The 14556-nt window shown below is 40.1% G+C and overlaps 1 protein-coding gene across 8 annotated transcripts in view; it reads left to right on the top strand.

The window, feature by feature from the left end:
- Nucleotides 1-14556, top strand: part of MAST4 (microtubule associated serine/threonine kinase family member 4) — a 556148-nt gene that overhangs the window by 166295 nt on the left and 375297 nt on the right. For all 8 annotated transcript variants that reach the window (XM_053223443.1, XM_027040714.2, XM_053223445.1 and 5 more), the window contains exon 3: nucleotides 6617-6741. In XM_053223443.1, the coding sequence (XP_053079418.1) occupies nucleotides 6617-6741 (125 nt within the window). The remainder of the gene's footprint in view (nucleotides 1-6616; nucleotides 6742-14556) is intronic.

The raw sequence follows: 14556 nt of genomic DNA on the forward strand, positions 1-14556 counted from the left end.
AAGCATGCGTTTATGGAAGTCTTCTTGTTTCTTGGGATTTAGGGTGGAAACAAAGGAAAACACTCTCCAGTAAAGAGACCATATGTAGCCTAGATAGAACCAAGGTACATTCTGGGTGTAGGCTTGGTAATCTACTTATTTTAATATATTATCTCAAAACACTGCACATCTTCCACTGTGTTAAGTAGAGACCCAGTGACCAGAACAATAACAATAACAATAACCAATGTAAAAACCTCATTCAAGTAACTCATACCTCTGTGGGTGAAGCCTGACAAGTGCTTACATTGTTCTGGCCAATTGATCTCAGCTTTATTATGGACCTCTATTTATTGCCTCTAAATTTCTAGTTATGTCAGTAGAATATATGTAATAAATGTTATAATAAACATACCAGAATTTTTAAAATGTGTTTCCAAAGAGCACAGGGCCAATCACAGTTCCAGTTGTAACAAGCAAGCTCGGTTTGGTATTAAAATCAAGTGGCCAGATTGGTAGGCAAGCTCACCTCTCATACAAGAAATTAGGAATGGTATTATCCATTAATTTCCACCCTGCGCAGCTGAATAATGCAGCTGACAGATGCTAATTTTCTTAAATTGTAGGCAGCAAATGATGCATGAATACAACAGCAACACACTTTTTAGAGGCTCTTGGTAGTCATCAAAAAGCGAATTTATATAAAGTTTGATGTAGCCACTACCAAGTATGGCATGATGTTAGTGGCTTCTAATGACTGTCTTAAATCCATCTGTTGTCCTCTTTTCCCTATTAACGCTAATGGGGGTCTAGGCAGGAATAAAAATCTCCCATGTGCTGTGCTAACAGACCATTCAATTTATAACATTCGTGTGATTCCTAAGGATAACACTCATGCAAGAATAATGACATCTAAAATTTAACCAGTGACAGGATTATAAATATTTTATTTTATATGTGTATAAGTGTTTCCTAATTTAATTATTTTTTTCCAGTGGCTTAATACAAGTTTATTTCTTGCCCATTTTATAATCTGCTGTGTCTTGGGTAGCTTTTCATGTTTCTTATTTTTGAGGCTGATATTATTAAATGGCCATTATATAATGTTTTTTCTTTTCAGATTTTAGCATCACCCCGTAAGTAATTTTACAGCTGAGGAAACTGAGGCTTGGAGAAGTTCATGATTAAGTGACGGAATTGCTTTTGGGGGTCAGAGTTGGCACTCAGTAATCTGACCATAGAATCAACGACAACTAGAGTAATTTTTACCATTATTGGAAAAATTTATTGTTTTATGTCCTATCGGATTTGAAGATTGTATGAGATTAATACGTGGACTAAATTGAAAAATTTAGTTCAAACTGAATTCAAAAACTGATGAGTTACTGCACATCAAAATGTCTCCTTTGGGTTTGGGTCTGTTGATGTAATAAAAAGATCGAAGCCTGACAGTCTCTCCTTGACCAAAGTCTAGCCAGGCTCCTCTGAGCACTCCTTCTCAACTAGGCTTCAACCTTAACCAGTAAAGACATGAACAGACAGTAGCACAGGTTGAAGGTCAAGGTGATATCCTTAGGATGACCCTAGTCCTCTTAAAGTGCCTGCCGGAGAAGACTCAAGACTGTCAAAATGTTTGTTTGTTTGGGCTAACAGATAGGGTCTCTGTCTCTCAGCCTGCGTGGGAAGATAGAATCTGAATTTTCAATATTTGCCAGCTGGCAGACAGAGTTGGCCTGATCGCAGTTACACTGACTAACCCTTTGTAATTTTTCACTTGCCTGACTCGACTGAGCCCCTGCTGGCTCCCTGCCCCACTCCTTAATTCTTCTCTGAAAACACTCCGTTATTGTGTTCAAATGGAAGGTGAGTTCAGTTCACACTGGGCTCTTTTTTCCTGTTGAGTAGTTACTACTGATTAAAATCTGTCCTTACCACTTGAACATCACGCCTTGTTTTTCTTTGACAAGGCACACATCTGGCCTTGCTACCTACATGAGACTGACATATGGTACGGTAGCATAAAAAATGTACGTGGTAGTGGTAGACAGAGTGACTTACGAGGAGGGGAGCACACGGGGGTCCCGTTAGCAGTGGTCTCTGCTTGCTTTCAAGTGCCCTTTGAGATCTAACGAAATTGAAGGGTTTGGAGCACGCTTCCGAGTCTGTGGAGGGAAGGGAGGCGGTTCCGCTTGCCTGTGCCCCTCCCACCTGAAGCGTGCCTGGGTTCACCTAGCAGGGATCCTAGCGTGTGAATTTCCTACATTGAGGATTTATTCGAGAACTTTCCCTGCTTCCGTTCTGTTCACCCAATGGCACAAAGGGAAACTTTGCCGGTCACAGCTGCCATGACTTTCATACTGGGACCCTGTATGTGTCCTCATGGTTCCTTTTGGCTCTTTGCTTCCCCACCCAGACCCACCAGAGATTTCCTATCGTCAGCAGAGCCTCCCTGATGTGGCCCCAGCAGGGGAAGGAATGTACTCCTGGCTACCTGGCCATATTAGATTAGGGAGCACATTTTTGATAGGAATCATTAAAAGCAATGTTATGTATCATGTTCAGAAATTAATAGAGAATAATTTACCAGAACACCTATACCAGCCAGCGTTAGCTTAACTTAATATTTGCCACATTCTTCAGCTGTATTAACAAAATTAAATATTAAATTTATTAAAACCACAAGTGAAAACTTAATTCTTTAAACTTTTAAGTTCAACTCATGACCCCATTATCACCTGCGTATGATTTTTAAAGCAATAAAAATATTAGAGCATACTCCTCCCTGGACCCATTCCCCATTTTCCCTGCCAGAGATTACTACAATTCCAAATTGGCTGTTTATCCTTTCCACAAAGAGATACTCTTCTTGATTTTAATATTATTATTTTTCTTTTTTTGCAGTCCAAGAACACATTGCCCTGTTTTGTTGCTAGGGTGGTGGGAGATGATGTTGATGGAATTAACAAAGTTCTCATGATAATCTGAGTAGTGATAGTAGTATATTGACTATTTCCAATGCCCCAGGTTGAGTGCATTCAATGCATTATCTCATTTAATCCAGTCTGCTACCATTTCTCATCTTTTCTGAAAAGGGGGCTGGCTGTGTGCCCTCTCTGGGTGTTATAGTTCAGATAATATTCCCTAGTACACCATAGGGTTTTTAAGATGTTGGAAGTGCCTGGCATACAGTAAGGCCTCAATGGATTTTTAGCTATTATGCTATGCTGCGAATGAAATTAAAGAAAATGATTTGTTTAGTTTTATTCTTTCTGTTCACACTTGATCAAGCATGGGTCAAATAGTGTAGTTTGGCAACAAACATTTATTGAGCACTTACTAAGTGCCAGGCACTGTGCCTGGTAGTGAGGATATAGAAATAAATACATACTTTTTTCTTCTCGAGGGTTATAGGGAGATAGTCTAACAATTATTTCCTAAAAGAAAAAAAAAAGGACTGATTTATAAAATTTTTCAGTGAACTGAAATGTTTGCATTGTAAGTTTTTCTATTGCTAATTAAGTTCTTCAACTGTTTTCGTATCTACCCTTAGTTTATTTTTGTGTTTTTTTTTAAACGAAGCACCTGGGGCAGAGCTGTGGTGAGGCCATAGTAGGTTTTCTCCATCATGTAAACCTGGACATAACGTAGCTTCTATACCTCCTACCAGGATTCTTTTCTGAAATATGAACAAAGAAAATATAAAACCAAATATAGGAAAATAAATAGAAGGGATTGGAAGAAAAAAATCCACGGGTTCTGATTACTGGAGGTTGGTACATTATTAACAAATGATGTCTTTCAAATAGAGTCATTTCTATCTTAAGTCATTTATTCATGTAATACTGATCTTAATATTCTTAAATGTAGTCTCTGGTTTTATTATCCTTCTTTATTAATGTCCTGCCTTTGGGTCTAAAGGGGACAGGTTGCCCAAAGCCCCTCATACTTCAGCTTTTAGTTCATGTTTTAAAATAAGACTAGGAAAAAAAATAAAAAATCTGGACTTTATTTTTTTTAAATTTATTTTTTTTTTCAACGTTTATTTATTTTTGGGACAGAGAGAGACAGAGCATGAACGGGCGAGGGGCAGAGAGAGAGGGAGATAGCGAAACGGAAACAGGCTCCAGGCTCTCAGCCATCAGCCATCAGCCCAGAGCCCGACACGGGGCTCGAACTCACGGACCGCGAGATCGTGACCTGGCTGAAGTCGGACGCTTAACCGACTGCGCCACCCAGGCGCCCCAAAAAGTCTGGACTTTAAATCTGTGGTCTATCTTGTCTGAAAATGTACCTGAATGTTTTTGAGGTGGTGACCAGAATCACAGAGGGTAATTATGTTTGAATTTTCAGTGGTAGAGTTTGTGCTTCAATTAATGGGTGTTTGCCATATTTATTTGTTTGGAAAAGTTCATAATCTCTTATGTGGGGACAAAAATCAGTATGATCCCCTTTTTGCAAGAAAATACAGGTTGCAGAAAGAAAGCCTGGCAGAAAATCACTGAAATGTTGATAGTGGTTTTCCCTGGTGTGATTTTAGGTGACTTTTTTCCTTTATATTTACATTATCTATTTGTGAGTGAAAAGAAACCAAATCCACGTGAAAATGATACTTACCATTTTTACTACTGTTTGGACTATATAGCTAACTTTTACTGAGCGCTTTAGTTAAAAAATTCTTTGATGCCCTCAACAATAGTCAACCGCATTCTCTCCATTTTAGAGACAGAAAAACCAAGGCCAGGAGAGGTTGACTAACGTCTTCCCTGTTGTCACTGAAGCAAGATTGGGATCTCAGAAGCAGACCTCATTTTCTGTAGGGTGTGCTTTCACTATATAATGGTGCAAAAGAGAAATTTTGGCAAAGTAAGTGTTTCCTTTGCCATTAAGATACACATTTCTGGGGCGCCTGGGTGGCTCAGCTGGTTGGGCATCCAGCTTGGGCTCAGGTCATGATTTCACAGTTTGAGTTCGAGCCCCGCATCGGGCTCTGTGCTGGCAGCTCAGAGTCTGGAGCCTGCTTCAGATTCTGTGTCGCTCTCCCTCTCTGCTCCTCCCCTGCTTGCAGTCTATTTCTCTCTCCAAAATAAATAGCATTAAAAAAAAAAAAAGGTACACATTTCTGAGAGTACTTGAATTCAAGAGTTAGACCTCTTAGCATGGACAGTGATGGCAGCTGCAGCTCACTACTGTACTTGGATAGTGCTGGTAGTTACCATGCACACTGCTAGTAAATCACTTTATATTGCAACACTCATTAACCAGTGGGGTAGGCTTGTGGGGTGCATGCCTGAATAAGAGAGTGAGGCTCTACTACAAGGAACAGATCTGCCGGGGAAAATCCACATATTGCCTCGGCTGTAGGGCCATCAGCCACATGTGATGCATTCTTCCATGTATCTGAGAGGTATGTGGCTGGAATGCTGATCCTCCCCTCCCCAGTCCTTGGATGAGGTTCTCCACGTTGCCTGCCATCCTTTCTTTGTGCCTGTTTGTTGTTTGAGAAAGACGTGCCCATTTGTTCTTTTATCATTCTGTGGATATTTCACGAGCACCTACTATGGCCAGTCGTTGTGCATGTATTAGGGTGAAACGGATAAAAATCAATCATGGTTTCTACTTTGAGCTCCATTACTGTGTGAATATTCACATCCATCCTAACTTCCTAAAGTCAAGAAGCCTTATTTCTTGGGGCACCTGGGTGGCTCAGTTGGTTAAGTGTGTGACTCTTGGTTTTAGCTCAGGTCATGATCTCACAGCTTTATGGGTTTGAGCCCCATATTGGGCTCTGTGCTGGCAGCCCAGAGACTGCTTGGAATTCTCTCTCTCCCTTCTTTCACTCATGCTGTCTCTGTCTCTCTCAAAATAAATAAATAAATGCTAAAAAAAAAAAAAAAAAAAAAAAAGAAGTCTTATTTCTTGGGTGTTGATAACTAGTCCAGTCCTTGTGGTGAAGAAGTAAGGCAATGTAAATTTGTTCAACTGTTTGACTTTTAAAGGCATACCAGTACATTAGAGTTCAAGGTTGATGTAAATTGCTCAGTGAACCTAGACTGACATTGATGTCCTGATTTATGCAGATGAATACCACGTGTGTCCTGTGGACATGGTTGGATGACCATCAGTTCTTCAGACAGAGGAGCTTTGAGAAATAGGCACCAGCCCCATTTCACCTTGACAGAATTCCAACTCTTTGTTTTGTTGACCATGATCTCCATTTTGTTTACTCTTTTCTAGTTGATTTTGAGATCAGTTTTTCGTAGTAGATATTGAAAAAGTCCGTTTGAACGTGCTTCTGTTTCCTTCTATGATGCTGAGAATGTTTTATGGGTTTATATGCATCCTTGGCAAGTTCCTATGGAATGGGCAGAAGTAACAAGGTGCTTGATCCTGTGCTGGCCGAAAGGTACAGATGCTGGAGGGGAGGAGGTTTACTTGGGTTTATGTGGGAAATCAGGGTCACAACTTGCCCCTGGATCTCCTGACTTAATTAAAACAGCATTACCCTTGTTGCTGTTAATAAATGTAAGGAGTGTGACAGAAGCAGTTTAGAAGGATGGCCAAGAAGGGACTGGCCCTTGCCACAGAATTACTGATGTTTTGCCTGCCGCTTACACTGTCTTCTGTTTCACCCCCACAGGGCGGTACCTGCTTCCAAACCCCGTGGCAGGGCAGGCCTGGGCCACCTCGGCGGAGACGTCCAACCTCGTGCGCATGCGCAGCCAGGCCTTGGGCCAGTCTGCGCCCTCGCTCACCGCCAGCCTGGTGAGTGTCCTCTGCCTCTTTAAGCAGAGCATCGGGTGATACCGTCTCCCCACCTCCCTGGGGACTATTTTAAGTTTATTGACTTTAACTAGGTTTGAACTTACAACCACATTTAACGTTAAGCACAGATTTGGCAATGTGCAATATTTTGCTCTGAGTGTGCTAATTTTTTCCAAGGCTTGTCTCCATCCCTCCCACCCAATCTGTACCGTTTGTTTCTACTTGACTGTCTCCCCTCTTCCTTCAAAAGAAATGAAAATATTTGTGAGATTTTTGTCTTAAATACCTTATTTGGAAATAATTCCAAACTTACTAAAAGTTGCAAGAATATGAAAAATCAGTAGAACATGGTGGGTCCTTACCTTGATTCAGCTATTAATCTCTTGCCAAATTCGCTTTATCATGTGCTTTTTCTCTTTCCTTGTATATATGTCGATGTAGATGTATACCTATGTGTGTATATGCATATATATGTCCACACAGTCAGATAATTTTTTGAACTGTTTGGGAGTAAACTGTTTGTATTACGGCCATTTGTTATCACAGTTACGAACAGTGGCAAATTTATGGCTGCCATAAGCCTTTTATGTATGCTCCATTCTGTATTTCAGTTTAATCAATTGGCACGATAATGTCCTGTATGGCATTTTTCTTCAGCCTCCAGTATAGGATTCAGTCTGGGGTCATATATTGCATTTAATTGTCATATCTATTTAGTCTCTATCAGTCTGGAAGGTTGCCACAGCCTTCCTTTGCCTTTTATGACACAGACATTTTTGAAGACTATAGTTCTCCTCCCAATGAAAAAAAAATGTAATGTTTCTCATATTACACGTGTTTGATATGTGTAATGTTTCCTCTTGGGGAAAGTCACATTTTGCATTCCAGGCCAGAATAGGACATGGGTGGTAATGTTTCCTTTCAGGGCTTGCCTCCTGCAGGCCCCTGAAGTCGGTCTGCCCTTCATTGTGATGTTAATTTTGCCACCCCCCCCCCCCCGCCCCCATCATGGCAGTGTTTAATTTCTCCACCCTAGTTTGATTTTTTCCTCTTGCAAACGATAAGCATTCTGTAGAGAGATAGATTTCAGGCCATGTGAACATATTTGGTCAAAAATTTCCCCTAGATTTCTCATCCATTGGTGACACCTGTTTGTTTGTATGTTTGTTTGTTTGTTTTTGGTAGTAATTGAAAACGGTGATTATTCCAACCTCAGCACTCGATCCGCATTTACCCCTTGGCACGTGGCACCCATGTTTGTATATATGTTAGTAGTTTGGACTCCTGAATTTTTTTTCCAGTTTTTTCAGTGTTCATCTTTATTTTCCTTTAAAAATTTTTTTTTTTTTTTTTTTTTTTTTTTTTAGTGTTTATTTTGAAGAGAGAGACAGAGACAGAGACAGAGACAGAGCCTGAGCAGGGGAGGGACAAAGAGAGGGAGGGATACACAGAATCCAAAGTAGGCTCCAGGCTCCGGGCTGTCAGCACAGAGTCCAACGTGGGGTTTGAACTGAAGATCCGTGAGATCATGACCTGAGCCCGTCAGATGCTTAACTGACTGAGCTGCCTAGGTGCCCCTCATTTTTATTTTCAATCACAATGCTTACTAGAATTTTTTTTTTTCTCCTGGGTGTATTACGTCTCTACTTAAACCTTTGGCACAGCCTAGAAGTCGGTACAAGTTACTTTTGCTCTAGTGGTAGAGTTGTATGGTATGGGAATAGGTTTTTAAACATGTTTTACTGATGATAATGCAAATAATAAATGAGTGCATTGCGGTGCCTTATAATCTTATGCATTGGTAATGAATAAGTTGGATATTTGAGAATCATTCAGTAATCAGGAAGATTTGATTTAGGTTGAGATTCTAGTCTTGCTTTTGCCATTAGGTAGCTGTATAAACTTGGGCAGATCACTTAATTTCTCAGATTGTATCAGCTCAGCTGTACCTGCAAGATGAAAAGAGGTATTTAAGCAGTCTCTGGAATTCAACTTCGGGATTCCCTGATCTTGCTTCTAGAATAATAAAGATTATGAACATAGTGAATAGTTATCCCTAAAAAAGTGTCTTTCAGAAAATTTATGACTTCAAAATTGACTATGATTTTCAAATCAAAGTTCATCTTTTTCCTCTCATGAAAATTTGGAGACTTATATTTAAAGGTATGTTTACAACGATAGTAGTTAGAATTTGCCTTCGTTCCATCCCCAAGTTCAATTTTAGTTTTTCTTCTTGGGCAATTATATTAAAAGCTTATTTTACTGAAAGCATTTACTTTTTAAGGAAAGAGGGAAATTCCTCAGAATTAGTGCTTTAAAAAATTTTTTTTAATGTTTATTGTTTTGAGAGAGAGAGCGAGAGCGAACGAGCAAGCAGGGTAGGAGCAGAGAGAGAAGGAGACACAGAATCCTAAGCAGGATCCAGGCTCCAAGCTGTCAGCACAGCACCCAACTCAAATCCACAGGGCTCTAATCCACAAACCGCGAGATTGTGACCTGAGCTGAAGTTGGATGCTTAACCAACTGAGCCACCCAGGTGCCCCAGTGATTTTTTTTTTTTTAAACAGAAGTATTTTTTGGTCACTGCAATATTACTCTTAACACTTAGATAGTAATCCTGTATTGTTTATTGCCAAGTAAATTATTCTGATTAAAAAGCACTGTTAAAGGGAATATATCTTATGTAATACTGGTAGTCACATAGTCAGAAACAGAAGTTGATTCATTCATTCTTAAAACACATGTCAGGTGACCTAAGGCTTGGGAATAAGATAAAAAGATAAAGAGAGCCATTAATAGAAAATACAAAAGAGTACTCTCTAAAATCTGTCTGATGAGATTCTTAGCAAAGTGTCATTAAATTACTGGCTTACCTGCCCTGCAAGTTTTTCCACTGTTTGCTTGAGAGCAAAACTAGAAAAAGTGCTAAAATACCATCGAGAGCAAACTTAAAATAGTACCTGGGACATAACAAGTCTCAAATGTTAGCAGTGTAATTACTTCTGTTGCTAACCTATTATGGGTAAGCTTGAGTACAGAAGCCAGACTATGGTTAACCATTTATGCCGGACAGTGAAAGTTTAAAATGTAACTCTCATCATATCTTTCCTTTAGAGGTTTCACAGCTTCCTGATTATAATTTAAGGAAAACTGTTTGCGGGCTGTTTGACCAAGTCATCTCCCCTTGCGCCCGCCCTCCTGTTCCATTGTCGAAAGAGCAGTGGCAGCTGGAGGAGAGCTGCCAGGCAGAGTACCATCTTATTTTCCTCATAGTTCTGCGATCTGCCTCCGTTTCTGGCCATATTGCTGATTTCGGTATGTCACTCAGTCCAGGTTAATGACTTTGCAGAACCATTACGGTTAATGTTTGCTATTTCTTGGATTGGATGACATCTAAATTATCTTCCTGATTACAACTATCTATCTCTGTAGTGAGAGAGAATGATGCTCCGGAGGTGGAAATGTCCACTTACTAGAACTTACTTTTCCCTTTTTCCTTTTTTCCCTTTTCCTTCTCAAAAAGCAGTGTTTAGCGTGGTACCCTGAACAGTACAGTGTGCTTCACCCTGACCCTCTTTCCAGGCCACTATCCTCAATCCCCTTGCCACCTCCCTCCCCGCTCCCCCATCTCAGAGCCCCCCCCCCCATCTCAGGGCTATAAATCACCCTTTCTCCTGACTCTTGTTTACCATTGTGCACCATCAGTTTTAGTTCTTTGTGTTGGTCCCTGATACCCGCTGCTAGACTGCAGGCTCCTTGAGGGCAGAATTCCTGTCTCCTCTGAATCTGGACCTCACTGCTCCTGGCACAACTCCTTGCACGTGGGAAGCATTCAATAAATATGGCTGATGGAACGAATAAGTATTCCCACAAAGTGACAGATGGCTTTAGTTGCAAGGCAAGAGTGATGCTGCAATGCTGTGTGCTGGAATGGGTGGCCTAATAAGACCATCCATCTAAATACCTCTTTGTTTTTGTCGTTCTGTGTGTTAGATTTGCCATTAGCCTTGAAGTCCATGTGATGAGCCAAATTCCATGTAGTTTCACATCAGCCACTCAAAAAATAGGGTGACCCAGTTCGTCAAGAGAGGATCACTGTCCACATTCAAGAAAATGTGGTTAATATGCTTGCAAGAAGACCTGATATGGTCCCGTTGATTTCACTGTTTTGTGGGTCCGTGGAAGAAGTAAGTTGAAGCAATGTGTGTCGTCAAGTGTGGAAAAATTGGAAAAACTGGAATCCAAGTGATTTATGTCCAAATGACAGCGCTGCACTTGATAAAACAGAATTTCCTGTTCAACACAACAATAAACATTTCTGAAAAGTACAGACTCTCAACCTGAGAGGTATTGATATGTTAGTAAGATATAAATGAAGGCCTCGTGGTTTGGTAGGTGTGAATTTTAGTAAATGCATGACCTATAGTGATTGAAATGCCATAGGCACGCTTGAGGGTAATGCTAACTACCTTCTCAAGGAGGAGATTAATTCCTAGCCTGAAGTATCTAGTTTTCCTTGGCAATGCTAAATGTAGTTGTGCTCCCTCTCCCAGACACATTGGGCATTTCAGATAAATGGCACGTTGCCAATTCATCCTAAGTAGCCTGGTAGCTGGCAGGATACATGCTTAGCCAGGGTCCGCCTGCTGGGACACCAGCCGGGAGTGCTGATAAAGTGTCAGATGTATACTTCATATACATTAATCTGAAGAGGGGAAAACTCATTTCCCCATTTGCTTCCTCCATCTTTCTGTCCCTCCCCACACACATGGGTAGTTTATCAAAGAAGTCAGAGTTGTCAAAAGCAGGGGGATTTATACAGATGCTGCTTTCTGGCAAGAAAGATGGAAATTTCAAGAGACAAAAGCAGGACCAGTGGTAAGTTACTTTTCTGTAGGAAAATAAGGTTGTAAGCCTTGGTGATTACAGTTTAAAAATAATATATGTGGCCCTCAAATGAAATCCTCACTTCTTTTGTACTTTGGAGTAATGGACAGATGGTAGAAACATGGTAAAAACTAGTTTACGGTGTTTTTCCCCTGTTTTCTGTTTGATTTGAATCTTGAGCCTCCTCTGCTCATGCCCGTAATACATCTTCTCTTGTTGAGGTCTTCCTTGGCCATGTTGTTTGAAACAGTTCCCCCACATTGCATGCTGGACACTCTGATTTACTCCTTAGCTTTATCCCCATTCAGTATGCTACACGATTGGCTTATCTTATTACATATCTATTAACTACTCTAATGAAAAATTGATGAGAGTAAAGAGATTTTCTGTGTTCCCAGCTGTCTTCCCAGGACGTAGAATAGTGCTGGCACATAGTAGGTGCCCACTGAGGACTTGAAGAATGCAGAAGCGAAAATATTTCCTTTCTGTATGTTTTCAATGCCCTAGAATGGGTTGTTGGTTTTTTTGTTTGTTTGTGTGCTCATTTTTAATCTGCGATAAACTTTTTAGGCTTATGTTATTCTTTTGTATTTATTTATTAAACTTTAAAAAAATGTTTATTTATTTTGAGAGAGGGGGTGGGGAAGGTCAGAGAGAGAGGACAGAGAGAATTCCAAGCAGGCTCTGTGCTGTCAGTGCACAGCCCGATGCAGGGCTTGAACCCATGAACTGTGAGATCATGACCTGAGCTGAATCCAAGAGTTGGACGCTCAACGGACTGAGCCACCCAGGTGCCTCAGGTTTATATTGTTTGGCCTAATCAAGAAGCTCTTCAAGCCAGAGAGCAGTTAACCATGGAAAGTACATTCAGGAAGTAGACCTTAGTGATTAAGTTGGAAAAAGGGAATGAGGGGGGAAAGCAGAGTGGTTAAGAGATCATCTCCACTCTCTAGTCCTTAATAGCTGTGTAAGCCTTGGTTTCCTCATCTGTGAAGAGAGGCTAATGGTTGTAACCTCCTCAGGTTATTGTGAGGATTACATGAGCCAACTCATGGGCAGTCCTTTGTCTGGTGCCTGTCACTTAGGAAATGCTGATGTTGGTCTACCTGGGGTTGATCAGAAAGATGTTTCCTTGGGGTTGTCAGGCTTAGATGAGTGGTATTATCAGCAAGGAGGGAAATGAGCCCTTTCTCTCAGATCACCTGATAATGAGCCATAGTGTAACCTTTTTGTCCCTCTTGCAGGTTGGTGAACCAGCTTGTTTCTTTCTTGCTCATTTTCACTTAGTATTCATCAACACGACAACCTGGGAGAAGATACTTGCTAGAATAGCTAACGGTTTTGAAAGAGGAAAGTGCTTTCAAATAATGCTCTTCAACTCTTACTGTTAGGTTCAGTGGTATAATTTTATGTTTCTTCAGTGTCCCTTTTTTTGACATAGTATCCATTTCTTTTAATGAAAAAATTACATTTCATGCTGTACTATGAATATTAAGACAAAACTATTTAAGCTGTAATAGATTCAAAGAGGGTTGATGAATATTCATCTTTTCCATTTGCAAAAATGCATTATGAAGAGTCAGGGAAAATTCACTAAATGTATGCAAAAGTGCATTTTTCCTTTTTAATTCATTCACAATGCACTGGCATAATGTCAGCATTTATTTAGAGTACGGACTTTATTTGCAGTCATTTAATATTATATCAATACTTCATTAGCCTTATAGCTCAAAAACAAAAACCTGAGCTGAAGTCCAATTAGTTAACTCTGAGAGAGGATCTGTTAAATATTGATGGAGGAACAATTTGAATGCCCTTGGATAGATTGCTTAACAAAAGTTGTAGAATACAACTATGAGTTAGCATTTCTCCTTACCCACTGTGACTCAATAATTTAAAGGCTGCATAATACTTGAATGTGTGGATTTCTCAAAATTTCTCCCTTCAGGTTATTTCCAAGTTTTTCCTATTGCAGATAATGGTGCTGAACAGGCTTTTAATAAGTCCTGGTTCACCTCTAATTACGTTTCCAGGGTAACTTCTTGGAGTAGAATCGCTGTGGCAAAGGATGTGAGCATTATGAAAGTTCTCTGTACTTCTGCTAAATATTGTTTCTATGAACACTGTCCAGATTTATGCATTCATATATTGAGGAAGTGCATTTCACTACACCCTGGCCAGCAGTCAACATTGTTGTGTTAAAAAAAAAAGAGAACTTCGCTTGTTTATTTGAAAAATAGCTATTGTAAATTTGTCAGGTTTTTAGTGAAGTTGATAAGGTTATTTGGCATGTTGAACTCTTACATCAAAGCCTCTGGATAAAGCAAATGTGAAGTTAGGCTTATCCTTGCTTCTTCCTGTAACTTCCTTCCATTCCCTAAATCAGCTTACCATACCAACTGTTGGTAACCTGTGTTGCTCTTGGGATATAAGAACTCCTGAGTGTGATTACAGTGTATGTGGCTGAAGGCATTATTCCATAGTTCAGAATTTTTTTCATCTGGAAAGTAGTAATCTCAATTGTGAAATAGTGCCTTCAGCTGTGGACATTATAATCAGAGTCTCAAGAGTGCTTATATTCCAGGAGTAATACATCTCCGAGTTATTACCCTCTGAGCTAGGTTCTGTTTATAGTGAAGGGATGAATTTTCATAACTCAGTGCTGAAATAGCAGTAGGGAGCCCTGAGCAGATTATTATAGGTCAGGCCTAATCCATGAAGATAAATCTCATTATAGGCTCACCTGGGCCCATCCACAGAGTGGCTGGTTTAACAGGACTCTATAAATCAAAGATCAGATTAAAATTGAACTATAAAATCCTTGTTATAATCCAACTCCTGTCCCCGTGAAGAGATACTCTAAACGTGACTCCTTACTCTAAACGTGCTGGGGTACTCTGAGAATAATTAGCAGATAAACTATATAGA

This window comes from Acinonyx jubatus, chromosome A1, assembly GCF_027475565.1.
Source record: "Acinonyx jubatus isolate Ajub_Pintada_27869175 chromosome A1, VMU_Ajub_asm_v1.0, whole genome shotgun sequence".
NCBI classification, from domain to species: domain Eukaryota; kingdom Metazoa; phylum Chordata; class Mammalia; order Carnivora; family Felidae; genus Acinonyx; species Acinonyx jubatus.